This window comes from Coregonus lavaretus (genome assembly GCF_964263955.1).
Source record: "Coregonus lavaretus genome assembly, contig: HAP1_SCAFFOLD_550, whole genome shotgun sequence".
Classification (NCBI taxonomy): domain Eukaryota; kingdom Metazoa; phylum Chordata; class Actinopteri; order Salmoniformes; family Salmonidae; genus Coregonus; species Coregonus lavaretus.
Genome location: NW_028162133.1, coordinates 8922 through 27241, shown reverse-complemented (window position 1 = coordinate 27241; position 18320 = coordinate 8922). Strand labels below are relative to the sequence as shown.

General features: G+C 47.3%; 1 protein-coding gene across 3 annotated transcripts in view; it reads left to right on the top strand.

The window, feature by feature from the left end:
- The window catches only part of LOC311116507 (tyrosine-protein kinase RYK-like), a 97235-nt gene extending 81866 nt beyond the window's left edge, over positions 1–15369 (top strand). For all 3 annotated transcript variants that reach the window (XM_084191596.1, XM_084191595.1, XM_084191594.1), the window contains 4 exons: positions 4577–4686; positions 7585–7744; positions 10290–10426; positions 13839–15369. In XM_084191596.1, the coding sequence (XP_084047722.1) occupies positions 4577–4686; positions 7585–7744; positions 10290–10426; positions 13839–13950 (519 nt within the window). In that variant the 3' untranslated portion in view covers positions 13951–15369. The remainder of the gene's footprint in view (positions 1–4576; positions 4687–7584; positions 7745–10289; positions 10427–13838) is intronic.
- The last annotated feature ends 2951 nt before the right edge of the window (positions 15370–18320 follow it).

Here is an 18320-nt window from a genome sequence, read left to right as displayed (position 1 = left end):
ACTTGTTCTCCCCACTGTATACCATTTGTCTATTCGCTCTGTCACTAACATAGGCCTATGGCATTGTAGTAAATTCTTGTTTCAAAGACAAAGGTGGGCGCACATATCCAGATTGGTGACCAGAAAAAACGTTTGCTTAATTTTCTCCAGTTTTGCAAAAACAGAGTAGCCTACCGACGTTAATATTATCCATGTAAAGTACCGTTTAGCATGTAAAGTACAGTTTAGCAATGTTTAGCATGTAAAGTCTGTTTGCTACGGACACATCTTTTCTACATCAATAAAGGCTACCTGGTGATTTCATTAATCATTTTCATATTTCAGATAGGCCTAGTTTGGGTGGGTTAATTCTATAGCACAGTGGTGGTACTGGTATGTCTAAAGATAGCTGTGACAGCACACTACCTTCAATACTTATGGGATGAAGATGGAACATTCTGGCGAAATGGTTAGGATATCTGCAGTATTGAAGGTCCCCAAGAACACAGTGGCCCTCCATCATTCTTAAATGGAAGAAGTTTGGAACCACCAAGACTCTTCCTAGAGCTGGCCGCCCGGCCGAACTGAGCAATCGGGGGAGAAGGGCCTTGGTCAGGGAGGTGACCAAGAACCCGATGGCTGCTCTAACAGAGCTCCAGAGTTCCTCTGTGGAGATTGGAGAACCTTCCAGAAGGACAACCGTCTCTGCAGCACTCCACCTTTCAAGCCTTTTATGGTAGAGTGGCCAGCGGAAACCACTCCTCTGTAAAAGGCACATGACGGCCTGCTTGGAGTTTGCCAAAAGGCACCTAAAGACTCTCAGACCATGAGACTGATGAAACCAAGAGTAAACTCTTTGGCCTGAATGCCAAGCGTCACGTCTGGAGGAAACCTGGCACCATCCCAACGGTGAAGCATGGTGGTGGCAGCATCATGCTGTGGGGATGGTTTTCAGTGGCAGGGACTGGGAGACTAGTCAGGATCCAGGGAAATATGAACGGAGCAAATTACAGAGAGATCCTTGATGAAAACCTGCTCCAGAGCGCTCAGGACCTCAGAGTTATGTAAATGTGATATATCCGTTTTTTATTTGTAATAAATGTGCAAAAACTTCTAAAATCCTTTTTTTGCTTTGTCATTATGAGGTATTGTGTGTAGATGAGGGGGAAAAAACAATTTAATCAATTTTCGAGTCTCATAGCAAAGGGTCACAATACGTATGTAAGGCGCTTCAACAAAGTACTGAGTAAAGGGTCTGAATACTTATGTAAATAAGTTATTCTTTTTTTTGTTTTTTATACATGTGCAAAAATGTCCACCTGTTTTTGCTTGTCATTATGTGGTATTGTGTGTAGATTGCTGAGGATTTTTTTTACTTAATCCTTTTTAGAATAAGTCTGTATCGTAACAAAATATGGAAAAAGTACAGGGGTCTGAATACTTTCCGAAGGCACTGTATATATGGTTCTGGGTTTAATCACGCTTTAATGTTTTATATGTACAGTGAGGGGAAAAAAGTATTTGATCCCCTGCTGATTTTGTAAGTTTGCCCACTGACAAAGACATGATTAGTCTATCATTTTAATGGTAGGTTTATTTGAACAGTGAGAGACAGAATAACAACAAAAAAATCCAGAAAAACTATGTTATAAAATGTTATAAATTGATTTGCATTTTAATGAGGGAAATAAGTATTTGACCCCTCTGCAAAACATGACTTAGTACTGGTGGCAAAACCATTGTTGGCAATCACAGAGGTCAGACGTTTCTTGTAGTTGGCCACCAGGTTTGCACACATCTCAGGAGGGATTTTGTCCCACTCCTCTTTGCAGATCTTCTCCAAGTCATTAAGGTTTCGAGCCTGACGTTTGGCAACTCGAACCATCAGCTCCCTCCACATATTTTCTATGGGATTAAGGTCTGGAGACTGGCTAGGCCACTCCAGGACCTTAATGTGCTTCTTCTTGAGCCACTCCTTTGTTGCCTTGGCCGTGTGTTTTGGGTCATTGTCATGCTGGAATACCCATCCACGACCCATTTTCAATGCCCTGGCTGAGGGAAGGAGGTTCTCACCCAAGATTTGACGGTACATGGCCCCGTCCATCGTCCCTTTGATGCGGTGAAGTTGTCCTGTACCCTTAGCAGAAAATCACCCCCCAAGCATAATGTTTCCACCTCCATGTTTGACGGTGGGGATGGTGTTCTTGGGGTCATAGGCAGCATTCCTCCTCCTCCAAACACAGCGAGTTGAGTTGATGCCAAAGAGCTCGATTTTGGTCTCATCTGACCACAACACTTTCACCCAGTTCTCATCTGAATCATTCAGATGTTCATTGGCAAACTTCAGACGGCCCTGTATATGTGCTTTCTTGAGCAGGGGGACCTTGCGGGCGCTGCAGGATTTCAGTCCTTCACGGCGTAGTGTGTTACCAATTGTTTTCTTGGTGACTATGGTCCCAACTGCCTTGAGATCATTGACAAGATCCTCCCGTGTAGCTCTGGGCTGATTCTTCACCGTTCTCATGGTCATTGCAACTCCACGAGGTGAGATGTTGCATGGAGCCCCAGGCCGAGGGAGATTGACAGTTATTTTGTGTTTCTTCCATTTGCGAATAATCGCACCAACTGTTGTCACCTTCTCACCAAGCTGCTTGGCGATGGTCTTGTAGCCCATTCCAGCCTTGTGTAGGTCTACAATCTTGTCCCTGACATCCTTGGAGAGCTCTTTGGTCTTGGCCATGGTGGAGAGTTTAGAATCTGATTGATTCTGTGGACAGGTGTCTTTTATACAGGTAACAAGCTGAGATTAGGAGCACTCCCTTTAAGAGTGTGCTCCTAATCTCAGCTCGTTACCTGTATAAAAGACACCTGGGAGCCAGAACTCTTTCTGAAAATTATAGACTGATCATTTCTTTGTCAGTGGGCAAACGTACAAAATCAGCAGGGGATCAAATACTATTTTCCCTCACTGTATGTATGTCTCTGGGTTTAATCACGCTATAATGTTGCCTGGCGCTGATGTCTTCTTTAACACAAAGGGTCCAATTAATACGAGTTGAGTCACGCTGACAGATCAGGTCACAGAACATTAAACAGCTGGAAATCTCTTCCCTGTGCGTATGCATGCCTGTGTGTGCATGCGTGTGCCTGCATGCGTGTGTCTATGACAGCTGTAAATCTCTGCTCTGTCCATCAGAGCCAGCCCCGGCCCACAATGCACCTCACCCCAGCAGTGTGTCTGACTCAGGCTGAGGTTGCATCCCAAATGGTACCCTTTTCCCTATGTAGTGCACTACTTTTGACCAGTGCCCATGGGGAATAGGGTGCCATTTGGGATGCTGGGCAGGATTACGTCAAAGCCGTGATGTGGTGCATCAGGAGCCCTCTTTCTTTCTTCTGGGGAATTAGCTCTCACAGCATGTCATCCGTCCTCTTCAGCTCTCACAGCATGTCATCCGTCCTCTTCAGCTCACACAGCGTGTCATCCGTCCTCTTCAGCTCACACAGCATGTCATCCGTCCTCTTCAGCTCACACAGCATGTCATCCGTCCTCTTCAGCTCACACAGCGTGTCATCCGTCCTCTTCAGCTCACACAGCATGTCATCCGTCCTCTTCAGCTCACACAGCATGTCATCCGTCCTCTTCAGCTCTCACAGCGTGTCATCCGTCCTCTTCAGCTCTCACAGCGTGTCATCCGTCCTCTTCAGCTCACACAGCATGTCATCCGTCCTCTTCAGCTCACACAGCGTGTCATCCGTCCTCTTCAGCTCTCACAGCATGTCATCCGTCCTCTTCAGCTCACACAGCATGTCATCCGTCGGCTAGTTGTCTGTCACCTTTCCAGGTAAAACACAATATGTTTATGTAAATAGACGCCGCTAGGCTAAGCTACATGAATTAGCATCATGACATGCTGTTTATGTGTACTCTGCGAGGCTAAGCCATCCGAGCTAATTGGACAGATAACACGATGGTAGTGAAGCAGGCTTATGGTTCCTCCTGTCTCACTAGATGATCTTCTACTTTGGATGTGTCCCACCTAGGATCTACATAGTGCACTGCTTTTTACCAGAGCCCTGTGGGCCTTTTGGTTTCTGTATTAGTCAGGGGTCCTTCAGGCCTGTCTCTTGGGGCCCTCTTAAAAACAAAACAAATAGCTTTTATCCTAAACAGGCTATATGGCCCTCTGTCCTGTCTGTAAAACTTTAATAGCTACAAGACTAGTTTCATTCTTGTTATACAGTATTTTTCTTGTGGAATCTGAAAAGTGCTTTAAAAAGCCTCCCATAATAAGTCCTACTACAGTGATCTGAAAAGTGATTGAAGCCATTGTTATTTTTTCTCAGAGTGGTGAAATTGTAAACCTCACCAACCAGGCTACTTCTCTGAATATCCACTTTCCACCACGCTCTCTCGCTCTCGCTCTCGCTCTCTCTCTCTCTCTCTCTCTCTCGCTCTCGCTCTCTCTTTCTCTCTGTCTCTCTCTCTTTCTTTCTCTCTCTCTCTCTTTCTCTGTCTCTCTCTGTCTCTCTCTCGCTCGCTCTCTCTCTCTCTCTCCCCCTCTCATGCTCAGTTTCTCTCCCTCTGTCTCTGTAGGCCATCTCCCAGCAGGACTTGGTCCACATGGCGATCCAGATCTCATGTGGGATGAGCTACCTGGCCAGGAGAGAGGTCATCCACAAAGATCTGGCCGCCAGGAACTGTGTGTGAGTATCTCATGACCCTGTCCTGCTCGGCTCATCTGCGAACACTCTATGCAGGAGTTGTGACAGAGCGCAGATATGGGATATGCATCCGTTTTGTTGTTTTTATTTTTGTCCTATCGTGATGCAACGGTGCCGAAACTATATTCTAGACACCCACCTGAGCGACCCACCCACTAAGGAGAAGTCTATTACTGCAGGTAGCCTACACAGCCATGACAGAAAGATGAACGCAGACCCACTAAAGCAGCACTGCCCCAAGAGCCTGAGCCTGAGTATATGTACAACATATGATAATAATAATAATATGCCATTTAGCATATGAGTGTATACAACTATTTAATCCATTTTAGAATAAGGCTGTTACGTAACAAGGTGGAATAAGTCAAGGGGTCTGAATACTTTCACTACCTCATACCCCTGCACATTGACTCAGTACCGGTACTTCCTGTATACAGCCTCATTATTGTATTGTTTTACGATTTCCTTTTTTATTTAGCAAATATTTGTCTTTTTAACTCTGCGTTGTTGGGAAAGGGCTCGTAAGTAAGCTTTGCACGGTGAAGTCTACACCTGTTGTATTCGGCGCATGTGACCAATACAATTTATTTGATTTGATAACATACCATTTAGAAAACCTACAGAAAGTGTTTGTCAACTACTGTGTTGGGTGATACCTTCGGTTCACACTTTCTGTTAAAGGTCCCTATATAAGGACTTGATATCACATTTGTAACCAATACACAACGCATTCATAAGCATTTCATAAACACTTAATAGCAACAACTGTAAGAGCATGTAAATGTATGTTGAATCAGTTAACCATGTCCTCTACCCCCCCTCCTCTCCTCTGTTGCCATGTCCTCTACCCCCCTCCTCTCCTCTGTTGCCATGTCCTCTACCCCCCCTCTCCTCTGTTACCATGTCCTCTACCCCCCCTCCTCTCCTCTGTTGCCATGTCCTCTACCCCCCCTCCTCTCCTCTGTTGCCATGTCCTCTACCCCCCCTCCTCTCCTCTGTTGCCATGTCCTCTACCCCCCCTCCTCTCCTCTGTTGCCATGTCCTCTACCCCCCTCCTCTCCTCTGTTGCCATGTCCTCTACCCCCCCTCTCCTCTGTTACCATGTCCTCTACCCCCGTCCTCTCCTCTGTTGCCATGTCCTCTACCCCCCCCTCTCCTCTGTTACCATGTCCTCTACCCCCCCTCCTCTCCTCTACCCCCCCCTCCTCTCCTCTGTTGCCATGTCCTCTACCCCCCCTCCTCTCCTCTGTTGCCATGTCCTCTACCCCCCCTCCTCTCCTCTGTTGCCATGTCCTCTACCCCCCCTCCTCTCCTCTGTTGCCATGTCCTCTACCCCCCCCTCCTCTCCTCTGTTGCCATGTCCTCTACCCCCCCTCCTCTCCTCTGTTGCCATGTCCTCTACCCCCCCTCCTCTCCTCTGTTGCCATGTCCTCTACCCCCCCTCCTCTCCTCTGTTGCCATGTCCTCTACCCCCCCTCCTCTCCTCTGTTGCCATGTCCTCTACTCCCCCTCCTCTCCTCTGTTGCCATGTCCTCTACCCCCCCTCCTCTCCTCTACCCCCCCCTCCTCTCCTCTGTTGCCATGTCCTCTACCCCCCTCCTCCCCCCCCCCTCCTCTCCTCTGTTGCCATGTCCTCTACCCCCCCTCCTCTCCTCTACCCCCCCTCCTCTCCTCTGTTGCCATGTCCTCTACCCCCCTCTTTTCCTCTGTTGCCATGTCCTCTACCCCCCCTCCTCTCCTCTGTTGCCATGTCCTCTACCCCCCCTCCTCTCCTCTACCCCCCCCTCTCCTCTGTTGCCATGTCCTCTACCCCCCTCCTCTCCTCTGTTGCCATGTCCTCTACCCCCCTCCTCTCCTCTGTTGCCATGTCCTCTACCCCCCTCCTCTCCTCTGTTGCCATGTCCTCTACCCCCCCTCCTCTCCTCTACTCCCCCTCCTCTCCTCTGTTGCCATGTCCTCTACCCCCCTCCTCTCCTTTGTTGCCATGTCCTCTACCCCCCCTCCTCTCCTCTGTTGCCATGTCCTCTACCCCCCCTCCTCTCCTCTGTTGCCATGTCCTCTACCCCCCTCCTCTCCTCTGTTGCCATGTCCTCTACCCCCCTTCCTCTCCTCTGTTGCCATGTCCTCTACCCCCCCTCCTCTCCTCTGTTGCCATGTCCTCTACCCCCCCTCCTCTCCTCTGTTGCCATGTCCTCTACCCCCCCTCTCCTCTGTTGCCATGTCCTCTACCCCCCCTCCTCTCCTCTGTTGCCATGTCCTCTACCCCCCCTCCTCTCCTCTGTTGCCATGTCCTCTTACCCCCCTCCTCTCCTCTACCCCCCCTCCTCTCCTCTGTTGCCATGTCCTCTACCCCCCCTCCTCTCCTCTGTTGCCATGTCCTCTACCCCCCCTCCTCTCCTCTGTTGCCATGTCCTCTACCCCCCCTCCTCTCCTCTGTTGCCATGTCCTCTACCCCCCCTCCTCTCCTCTGTTGCCATGTCCTCTACCCCCCCTCCTCTCCTCTGTTGCCATGTCCTCTACCCCCCCCCTCCTCTCCTCTGTTGCCATGTCCTCTACCCCCCCTCCTCTCCTCTGTTGCCATGTCCTCTACCCCCCTTCCTCTCCTCTGTTGCCATGTCCTCTACCCCCCCTCCTCTCCTCTGTTGCCATGTCCTCTACCCCCCCTCCTCTCCTCTGTTGCCATGTCCTCTACCCCCCCTCCTCTCCTCTGTTGCCATGTCCTCTACCCCCCCTCCTCTCCTCTGTTGCCATGTCCTCTACCCCCCCTCCTCTCCTCTGTTGCCATGTCCTCTACCCCCCCTCCTCTCCTCTGTTGCCATGTCCTCTACCCCCCCTTCCTCTCCTCTGTTGCCCTGTCCTCTACCTCTCTTCCGCTGACAGTATTGATGACAGCATGCAGGTGAAGATCTGTGACAACGCCCTGTCCAGAGACCTGTTCCCCACGGACTACCACTGTCTGGGAGACAATGAGAACAGACCGGTCCGCTGGATGGCCTTGGAGAGCCTGCTCAACAATGACTTCTCTACTGCTAGTGATGTGGTGAGGACACACACAGGAAGCCAGCTAAGGCCATGGAGCGCTCCTCTCCACCACCAGCCAGACAGCCATGCCCTGATGTCCCTCCCTCGTACCTGACCTCTTCATTCCTGATGTAGCTCTGCTGCTCCGAGTCCTCACCCCTCCCTCTTTATATCCTCCGCACCCTGTCTTGACTTCCTCTAAACCTCTCTGGGTCATAGGTTACTACACACATGTTAATGAACCAGTGTTACAGCCGCACACATCCGCACACAGCGCCACACACACACAGCGCCACACGCACACACAGCGCCACACACACACAGCACCACACACACACAGCGCCACACACACAGCGCCACACACACAGCGCCACACACACAGCGCCACACACACAGCGCCACACACACACAGCGCCACACACACACAGCGCCACACACACACAGCGCCACACACACACAGCGCCACACACACACACAGCCGCACACATCCGCACACAGCCGCACACACAGCACCACACACACACAGCGCCACACACACACAGCGCCACACACACACACAGCGCCACACACAGCCACACAAAGCCACACACACACATCCACGCACGCACACACACGCACACACAGCGCCACACACACACACACACAACCACACACACACACAGCCACACACACACACACAGCCACACACACACAGCCACACACACACAGCCACACACACACACACACACACAGCCACACACACACACAAACACAGCGCCACACACACAAACACAGAGGTATTGTTAATGAACCATAGTCACCAAGTCAGGGCATGATGACTCCAGGGATCCTAGTAGTCATTCAGACTTTCTCCTAAAGCTTTCATTGATGTCAATGGAAGACTTGAGCGATTTTCTGAGTGTGCATCTCAAGTCTGAATACCTTCTGGTTCATGTTCAGCTACCATTGTGGATCTCAAGTCTGAATACCTTCTGGTTCATGTTCAGCTACCGTTGTGGATCTCAAGTCTGAATACCTTCTGGTTCATGTTCAGCTACCGTTGTGGATCTCAAGTCTGAATACCTTCTGGTTCGTGTTCAACTACCGTTGTGGATCTCAAGTCTGAATACCTTCTGGTTCATGTTCAGCTACCGTTGTGGATCTCAAGTCTGAATACCTTCTGGTTCATGTTCAGCTACCGTTGTGGATCTCAAGTCTGAATACCTTCTGGTTCATGTTCAGCTACCGTTGTGGATCTCAAGTCTGAATACCTTCTGGTTCATGTTCAGCTACCATTGTGGATCTCAAGTCTGAATACCTTCTGGTTCATGTTCAACTACCATTGTGGATCTCAAGTCTGAATACCTTCTGGTTCATGTTCAACTACCATTGTGGATCTCAAGTCTGAATACCTTCTGGTTCATGTTCAGCTACCGTTTGTTATATTGTCTTTGTAGAACACTGGCCAATTTTCTGAAGATGACTGATGAATGAAGTGGTGACTTGGTTTCAAAACCTTAATAATTTTTATATTATTGATGTTTATATTATTGATGTTTATAGTTATACTCTACTGGAATAATCTTATCATGTTCTGTTCTTTGGAAATAGGAAATTGGTTAAAAGCTAAAGTCGGATGGATTCAGTATGTTGGGAGTTGCAGCCACTACCTACAATGGTTCTGATAACTGGCTGTTCTCAAACACTGCATGGTTCAGAGAGACGGGGTTCGCTTTCAAGCCCTTATCAAAACATTTAGGAACAATGTTTTCTATGTTGGGTGTACATTTTCAGCTAAATTTCCTTGCATTGTGTCAGTGGAATGCTTTGTTCAGCCATTGGCGCTGTTCAGCCTGTACAGAACATAACTTTCCCTGACACTAATCTCACACTGAGAGACCTTATCCCTAATTTTAACACATTTCTGCAACAGAATATAGAACATTGTTGAAAAGTTTCCCTGATTTTAAATCCATGCATGTGAAGTATCTCTGTCCTATGTTGTATTGTTTAGCCTGCATATAGCTAATGTTCCGCAGAGACAACCAGAAGGTCCAAGAGAGATTTGTACACACACTTTCCTTTGTTCGTCCTAGATATTATTTAGTGTATGTCTGTCACCCTGTCTTGTTGGTCATATCAATGGATGTCTGTCCCATATAAATAGAATTAATTGAATCTTTATTCCTTTGGTCCGTTCTGCCTTGTGATCTGACCTCTAAACACCTGACCGCTAACCTGTGTCCCTGTTCCTCAGTGGGCGTTTGGTGTGACCCTGTGGGAGCTGATGACCTTGTAGTCTAACCCCTGACCTCTTAACCTGTGTCCCTGTTCCTTAGTGGGCGTTTGGTGTGACCCTGTGGGAGTTGATGACCTTGTAGTCTAACCCCTGACCTCTTAACCTGTGTCCCTGTTCCTTAGTGGGCGTTTGGTGTGACCCTGTGGGAGTTGATGACCTTGTAGTCTAACCCCTGACCTCTTAACCTGTGTCCCTGTTCCTTAGTGGGCGTTTGGTGTGACCCTGTGGGAGTTGATGACCTTGTAGTCTAACCCCTGACCTCTTAACCTGTGTCCCTGTTCCTTAGTGGGCGTTTGGTGTGACCCTGTGGGAGTTGATGACCTTGGGACAGACCCCTTACGTGGACATCGACCCCTTCGAGATGGCAGCCTATCTGAAGGACGGATACAGAATAGCACAGCCAATCAACTGTCCCGATGAACTGTAAGTACAATAGCACAGCCAATCAACTGTCCCGATGAACTGAAACACAGACATACAGGGCTTTTAGACCGTTTTTATGTGTTTTAATTGATTAAGTTTGATCAACACTTATTGTAATTGACAATTCTATAGTTTTATTGGTCTTAAGTATTTCCTGTATACTGTATCTCATGAGAATTGTCTCGCAGTTTGAATCTCCAGCTGTTCGTTAACTGTAGTGTATCCCTTCAGAATAATGATATGGCTTCTTATGGGATGTTCTCCTCTCTCTTATCAACATAAGCACATGTACTGTCCTGCATGGAAAGTTGACTATAGGACTGTCCTGCATGGACAGTTGACTATAGGACCCTCCAGAGGGGAGACAGTTGACTGTAGGACCCTCCAGAGGGGAGACAGTTGAATATAGGACCCTCCAGAGGGGAGACAGTTGAATATAGGACCCTCCAGAGGGGAGACAGTTGAATGTAGGACTCTCCAGAGGGGAGACAGTTGAATATAGGACTCTCCAGAGGGGAGACAGTTGACTATAGGACCCTCCAGAGGGGAGACAGTTGACTATAGGACCCTCCAGAGGGGAGACGGTTGACTGTAGGACCCTCCAGAGGGGAGACAGTTGAATATAGGACCCTCCAGAGGGGAGACAGTTGACTATAGGACCCTCCAGAGGGGAGACAGTTGAATGTAGGACTCTCCAGAGGGGAGACAGTTGAATGTAGGACTCTCCAGAGGGGAGACAGTTGAATATAGGACTCTCCAGAGGGGAGACAGTTGACTATAGGACCCTCCAGAGGGGAGACAGTTGACTGTAGGACCCTCCAGAGGGGAGACAGTTGAATATAGGACCCTCCAGAGGGGAGACAGTTGACTATAGGACCCTCCAGAGGGGAGACAGTTGACTGTAGGACCCTCCAGACGGGAGACAGTTGAATATAGGACCCTCCAGAGGGGAGACAGTTGACTATAGGAACCTCCAGAGGGGAGACAGTTGACTATAGGAACCTCCAGAGGGGAGACAGTTGACTATAGGACCCTCCAGAGGGGAGAGAGCCAAATGGGTGAGAGTTCAGCTTCAGCCGGATGCCTTACATACTAGGGTTGGGCGGTAGCCAGACGTCATACTGTCCTACTCTCATCCTGGGATTTACGGTATTACCGGCTCAGTACACAAGGGGGCGCCAAAGAAACACAAAAAGTCCATTTGGCGTCTATTAGCAGAATGCTAACAGAATTAGCACAAGTAATAGAGCATTTCCATGGAGGCTGCTAGCTAAATATGCTAACGAGTGCAAAAACATGCAATCCAGCTCATAAAGTTATACATATATAGGTAGGAGCTACCGAATGTCATTTTTGGTGAGTTTGGACATTTATAAGCAAATGAACAAAGTTATGAGGCATGCTTATGAGGCATGCTTGTCTGAAGGAAGACCAGTACTGCCTCTGGGGCAGCATGTGTACACTCTGTGTCTGGGTGGAGTCTGGAGTCGCTAGGGCAACGGGCCTGCCTGCTCTGCTCGAAGAGGGGGGAGGAGCAGACGGCCCGAGAACTGAGCGGAGAACGAAACGCTAGGAAATCAAGAGCCTACAGATAACTCATACAAAGGGCTTTGACTTCTCGAACAAAGCAGAAAGCTAACACAATATGATGCCCGTCACCTTATTTAATTCAGCCACTTAGATAACTAGCAACTTTAGCTTAGGGGTCGCGTTAACGCAGAATTTGAAGAATTTGAAATATCTTGTTTTGTAACTGCAGCTCTAAAATGCTTCTTATTGTAATTTTTGCTCGGCGTCAAACAAATTCTGTGCTTCAGTTTCTCTTCTCCACTAAAGGCCTTCTATCAGCAGGCTGCTTTCTCACTGTGTCGATACTTTGCTCCAGTATTTTTCTCCGGTAAAATGCAAGCTCATCTTTAAACAAAACATTAGGAAATGTAGCTGGCTACGTTCTTTCTATGATAAACATTAGAAATATGATGGGCATGCATTTGTTTTTGCTGCGTTGCACTTCTGTTGTCATCTGATGAAAATGAAGCTATTTTCTGCCGAATGTGTTGCACGAATGTATTTTTTTGTGTGAAGGAAAACTATAGTTGCACATCCCTGATCACTCAAATTAAGAAAATAACACTTGTCTTTCAATATAAAAACGCGACCCCTGTCAATACACAGCTGGACTCACCGGCTCCCGCTTTCTCCGGTTGTGCTATTTACAAACAAACACGTGACTGGCTCAACCGTTCTGGGGAACTACGGTAAACTTCACAATGTAAAAATAACGTGACGGGTGAAATGAAGAACGCAATCTGTTTTATCTCCTAACATACTGCACAAGTTGACTGCGGGTATTTACTTTAAAAAATAGCTAAAAAATATTACAAATGTATAAAAACAACTTCTAAGAAATAGTTTCGATGGTATTGGAAAAACCATCTTGTGGCTCTTTCCAAATACCCCGTTATACAGTATATACGGTAAACAAGCCTAGTGCACACACACACAGGCACGTGCACGCACACACACACACACACACACACACACACACAGCCCATGTTCGGGAGTCTCTGTTTGCATGTGTTATTCTAGAGCTGTATAAGTCCAGCAGCTACGTGGCGGGGGCAGCTGTCTCTCAGCGTCATTCATTACAGACGGAGTCTTATCCACGTCCTGCGTCTGTCGGGGGGGCTGCAGGGAGGCGTTGGACTGCTGTGGACGAGCTGGCCAGGAATCACAAAGGGACAAAAACTGGCTTCTGTGGCTGAATCCCAAATGGCACCCCTACTCCCTATATTAGTGCACTTTTGACCAAGGTCCCTCGCCTCTGACCTTTTTCCTCCCCAGTGCGTTTTTAGAAGCAGATGAGAACGCAAGGAATTGAGGAAAGACAAATTGTGAAAGAACCTATGTCCGCTTCAAAGCTAGATGTTCAAAAGTAGCGCACTATACAGGGAATAGTGTGCCGTTTGGGACTTCGGTGTTACTGTCATCACTTCAACACTCCGTGATGTACGGTTGGATGAGCGGACGCCAACAGCGTTGGACAGGCAGGGAAGTTGAGGAAAAGCTAATCGGACTGTTGTTTGGGGAGCTGCGGCACACGTTTCCTTCAGAAAGAGTAGGCGTTGAGTTGGATTGTTCCACCAGATAGAAGAATTCAGGAGACCTTGAGGGATGCAGGACTGATGGTGTGATGTTGATTTCTCTGATGACCCAAGTACTGAATAGCCTTGACACTGGGAATGTGACATTTTTTTTTAGTACATGCAGTGCTTTTTAGACCCCATTTGGCAGTCCTTATGGGGTTTTGAGTCAACGTACACTGTGCTAGCCTAAATGGCTTGTGCGAGGTGCATGTTCACTTGCTGACCCAGCTAATTCTCTCTCTCTGTCTGTTTGTCTGTCTGTCTAGGTTTGCAGTGATGGCGTGTTGCTGGGCCCTGGATCCAGAGGAGAGGCCGAAGTTCCAGCAGCTCGTGCAGTGTCTGACTGAGTTTCATGCGGCGTTGGGGGCATACGTCTAAAATCTAGCCCCAGGCTTCTGCACGGACCAGGCCCAGGAGTTACTGAACAGCACTAATCACCACGAGGAATACATGTACAAACCTTGTGCCTTTAGAAATTGAAAGAAGACTTTATTATGAACATTATTATGAGGAATTGTTTTGAGTGAGGTTTCTGTAATTCGTGCAAGCTTCAAGCTGTTCTCACAGCGGAGTTCGATGGATTCTCTTTCAGAGGTCGTCATATTTCCCAGCAATACCTCACAAGCTTCCAGAACAGACCTATACCCTCACTATGTGACCCACAAGGACGTCACCTCTTTTAGAAGAACGTAAGAAGCTTTAAAAGCTGTCACCGCCATTTTCCTACCAACTTTTGAGGACCCGTTTGTAAAGACAGACTATGCTAATATGTTGTTTTTTTCCATGTTAGAGAAGAAGAGATGTACGTTTCTGGTTGTAGATCTGAGAGGATGAGTCCACCGTAGACTGAGGCTTCATGTATAGTGGCAGGGCACCAAAGTGGACACCCTCTTCACCTAGTACACTACATGGGGCATTTGGGCCGCAGATGGAGCGTCTTTTGTGTACTGAAGTCATGGTACGGTAAACTCAAGGTTGGTACGAGAGGCCTCTTTGGGGGATGGAACGGTCGGTCTCCAAGGCCAAAGCAGCTCTGCTCTGCTGGACATTTTATATTGGACAATGACATGTGGTGTGTCTCTAGTCTCCACAGATCTCCACTGAAGGACCTATTGAACATTTTGTGCCACACGTTAGTTTCCCTTTTCCTTGGGAGACGTGCCAATGGAGCGCTAGCATAGCTGTCGTTGTCGCCACATCCCATGATCCCTTTAGTATCTGTTTAGCCAGTAGTGTTGACCAGACTGTATGAATGCTACAGACCGTGTACAGGACACTACATACCCTCATGGAGAATGATTGGTTTATGAGTTATGTTGTTCACTCATTGGAAAGCTACCCATTGTATCCCCTTTTTGATATTCACAATCACAACTAGCAAGTTCAATATCACATATCTGAGGGGAATGAATATCTAACAGGGTTGTCGTCATCGATAATATTCTGTGTTTTTGAGTTTGACTGTTCTGTGTCAGAACAACAACCCAGCTACCCAACCACACGTTGTTTTGAGAAAGTATGAATTTGTACTAGGGACACTAATCACTGCGAAAAACGGAATAAGTGCCAACCTTGGCAACGTCATGGCTAGCTCTTGTCCGAGGCGTTACGTGCTGCTTGCTCATGCTGAGCCTTCAGCATCAGCAAGCAGCAGGTAATGGCCTGGGGCCAGAGCTACATCATGGCCTCATCTTCTAAGATCTGTAGGATGTCAACAGGATCACTGCATGTTGAATTAAAGGGTGTTCATTCTGTAAACTGAATTCAGACCCCAAAAATTAAATGCGTTTCTTCTGATTCATGTGGTCGGTTTTTATATGTAGGTTTTCACCCGTTCTGTTTGTAAAGGCTGTGTCCCAAATGGCACCCTATTCCCTATATAGTGCACTACTTTGGACATAGGGCTCTGGTCAAAAGTAGTGCACTATGTAGTTCACAGGGTGCTGTTTGGGACACTATCCTAAACGTTTGCCTGTTTTTGAAGTGCAGGAGGAAATGGGCCTGGCCTGATTGGCAGGATCCTCGCTGTGCTTAGGAGTTTCCTGAACATCAAAGCTTTTATTGTACAGTAGCATAGCAATGGTTTCACAGTCGCACAGCCAAGAACCAATCTGAATTATAATCACAGTAATTGATAACCACAACTCGGGCTGAGGAGGTATTACTGAGGCACAGAGACGTAACATATAGGATTTATAAAGGCTCATACATGCCTATAACAAGTTATTAAGCATTATACCTGCAGGCTATAAGTGTTACCTATAGAACAGTTTCAATAACCAAGAATCTCACCAGAAAGATGAACATGTTCTGCCCAGCGTTAGTTTCGGTGTGTCAAAATTTCAACCATAGATCCCTTATCGCAGTATGATTTACTAGTCGGTGTGGCTCTGAAATGGCACCCTGTTCCATTTGGGATGCGTGCCCTGTACGGACTGTACATACAGCAGGGGAACAAAGGATGAAGTCCCACTACAGGGAAACGTGCTACACCTTTTCAACATGGCATAATGGAAACTGATCCGAAATCTTAATTTGTGGAGGAAACCAGGTTGATAAAGCCTCCGAGGTGCTGAGCAAGACCCTGACCTGATGTCTGAGGTAGGTCCCAAATAGCATCCTACCCCCCCCCCCTACGGGCCCTGGTCAAAAGTAGTGCTCTCGTTAAGAAATAGGCTGGCCATTTGGGACACACAGTGTAATACATTTTAGTCATTTTAGCAGACGCTCTTATCCAGAGCGACTTAACAGTTAGTGAGTGCATACATTTTCATACTGCCCCCCCCGTGGGAATCGAAACCCACAACCCTGGCGTTGCAAGCGCCACGCTCTACCAACTGAGCTACACACGGGACCCATAAAAAGGGTTTGGTTGTTCAGAGGGGCTCTATGTGCAAATGTTGTAACACTTACAGAACAATGTCGTCTTAGATTTCCAGATGCTATCTAAGCCTTTGCATTGATAGTCAAACTTTTTTATTTTGCAGTTTTGAAGCAAGCATCCCTGCATAATATGAAACCACTTCCTAAAACATCTTCCTAAAAAACCTTTTTGTAGTAAAAATATATTTCCTTCTGCTTCTGCAGTTGTCTGTAAAATGGTTCTTGCTACAACACTCAACAGCTGTTGATTGGTTAGAATGAGGGTCGCAAAATTGCAGTAACTTTTCCAAAATGTCAGTGTTTTCCAGAAATCCTAGTTAGTGTTCCTGAATGTCCAGCTTATTCCATCCTGATTGTCTTGAGTCTTTCAACTGCGATTCCTGGAAAACCAGGGAATCTTGGGAAAGCTAATATTATTTTGCAACCCTAGTTGGGGGGGGGGGGGACTCCTTCAGACTCAAACCACTGCAGATGTTTAATCGTTCCATTTTAAGGACAACATCTTTTAGGGATGGTTTCAGACACTTGGAAAAAGAAAAGGAGAGCTGCTCAGATGCAACAATTCAACAAACCCAACCACCAACGTTTCCACGGACAAGCTGTCGTCATCATTATACCCTGATGAGGACAGCTTGTCTGTCGAAACGTTGGTTGTTGAATTGTTGCATCTGAGCACCTGGAGTGAACGGCTCTCCTTTTTTTCTTTTTCTCCAAGTGTTCTGCTCCGTTAGCCAGCACCTCTCCTAAACAGGTGTATTGCTTTCACCTCCATAGTTTCAGACAATAACTTGATATATGAGAACATGGTGTACCTAAACGGTGTCCTAATCAGTGTTGCTCAATGAGTCTTCTAATGGAATGTCCAGAATGTCCTATGTACTGTAACAGACTAGTATTTTCCATGCCTTTGCGTAAAGTGGCTAACTGTAAGGGCAACTGGTGACGAGCAGAATGTTATGCTTTCCTGTTTTGATTTCTTCATCAATTGGCAAAGTGTAGAAGAGCCTTGCAGACGTCTCTTACCTTCTCTCCCAATTAATCAATCAAATGTATTTTTATGAAGCCCTTTTTACATCAGCAGTTGTCCCCAAAGTGCTTAACAGATACCCAGCCTACCCCTAAGAGCATGCTGCCTCGGGTCAGTAAACCTGGCAACACTCCAGATCTAGTACCAGATGGGATGACCCAACCCACCACCAAAAATCAGACTGGCTGGTCCATTTTTAGCCCAGTGGGCCATTCTAACCTGCTTTTTTTCCTTTCTTTCTTTTTTTCTCAAAATGATAATTATCTGGTTAATAATGGAGGTGGAGCGGATGACAATGGGCCGGTGTGTTAGAAATGCCAGGGCCGGTTTCTGGACCCAGTTCGCCCCTGATCACCACCACTTGGTCTCTGCAACCACCTGACACCCTATACGTAGATTTAGTGCCCATTTCAGGTGTGGTGCACAGTATTAACATATTAACAGCAGCAGTAACAATAGGTCAAAGTAACGCCTCATTTGATATGAATACTTTTCAACCTCCCAGCGTACATTGACAAACTAAAAAAAATATGTTGTGGTGTTGATTTATTGGAGTGTTATTGATTTATTGTAGTCTATCGATGCCCTTTTCTTTCCTGGGTTGACTTTCGTAGTTCTTCCCACTGTGTGCGCAGCTGCTAAGCCTTGAACTGGCTTTGATGGAATAATGACACCTTTTGTAAGGCTTGTGTGATTTATCAGAAGAACACCTATTACCTCCTGTTGGATGTGTGTCAAGAAGGGAGCGAGGGAGGGTGTGCCTGTCTGCGTGCATCTGTCTGCCTGCATGTCTGCCTGCCTGCCTGTCTGTCTGTCTGTCTGCCTGTCTGTCTGCCTG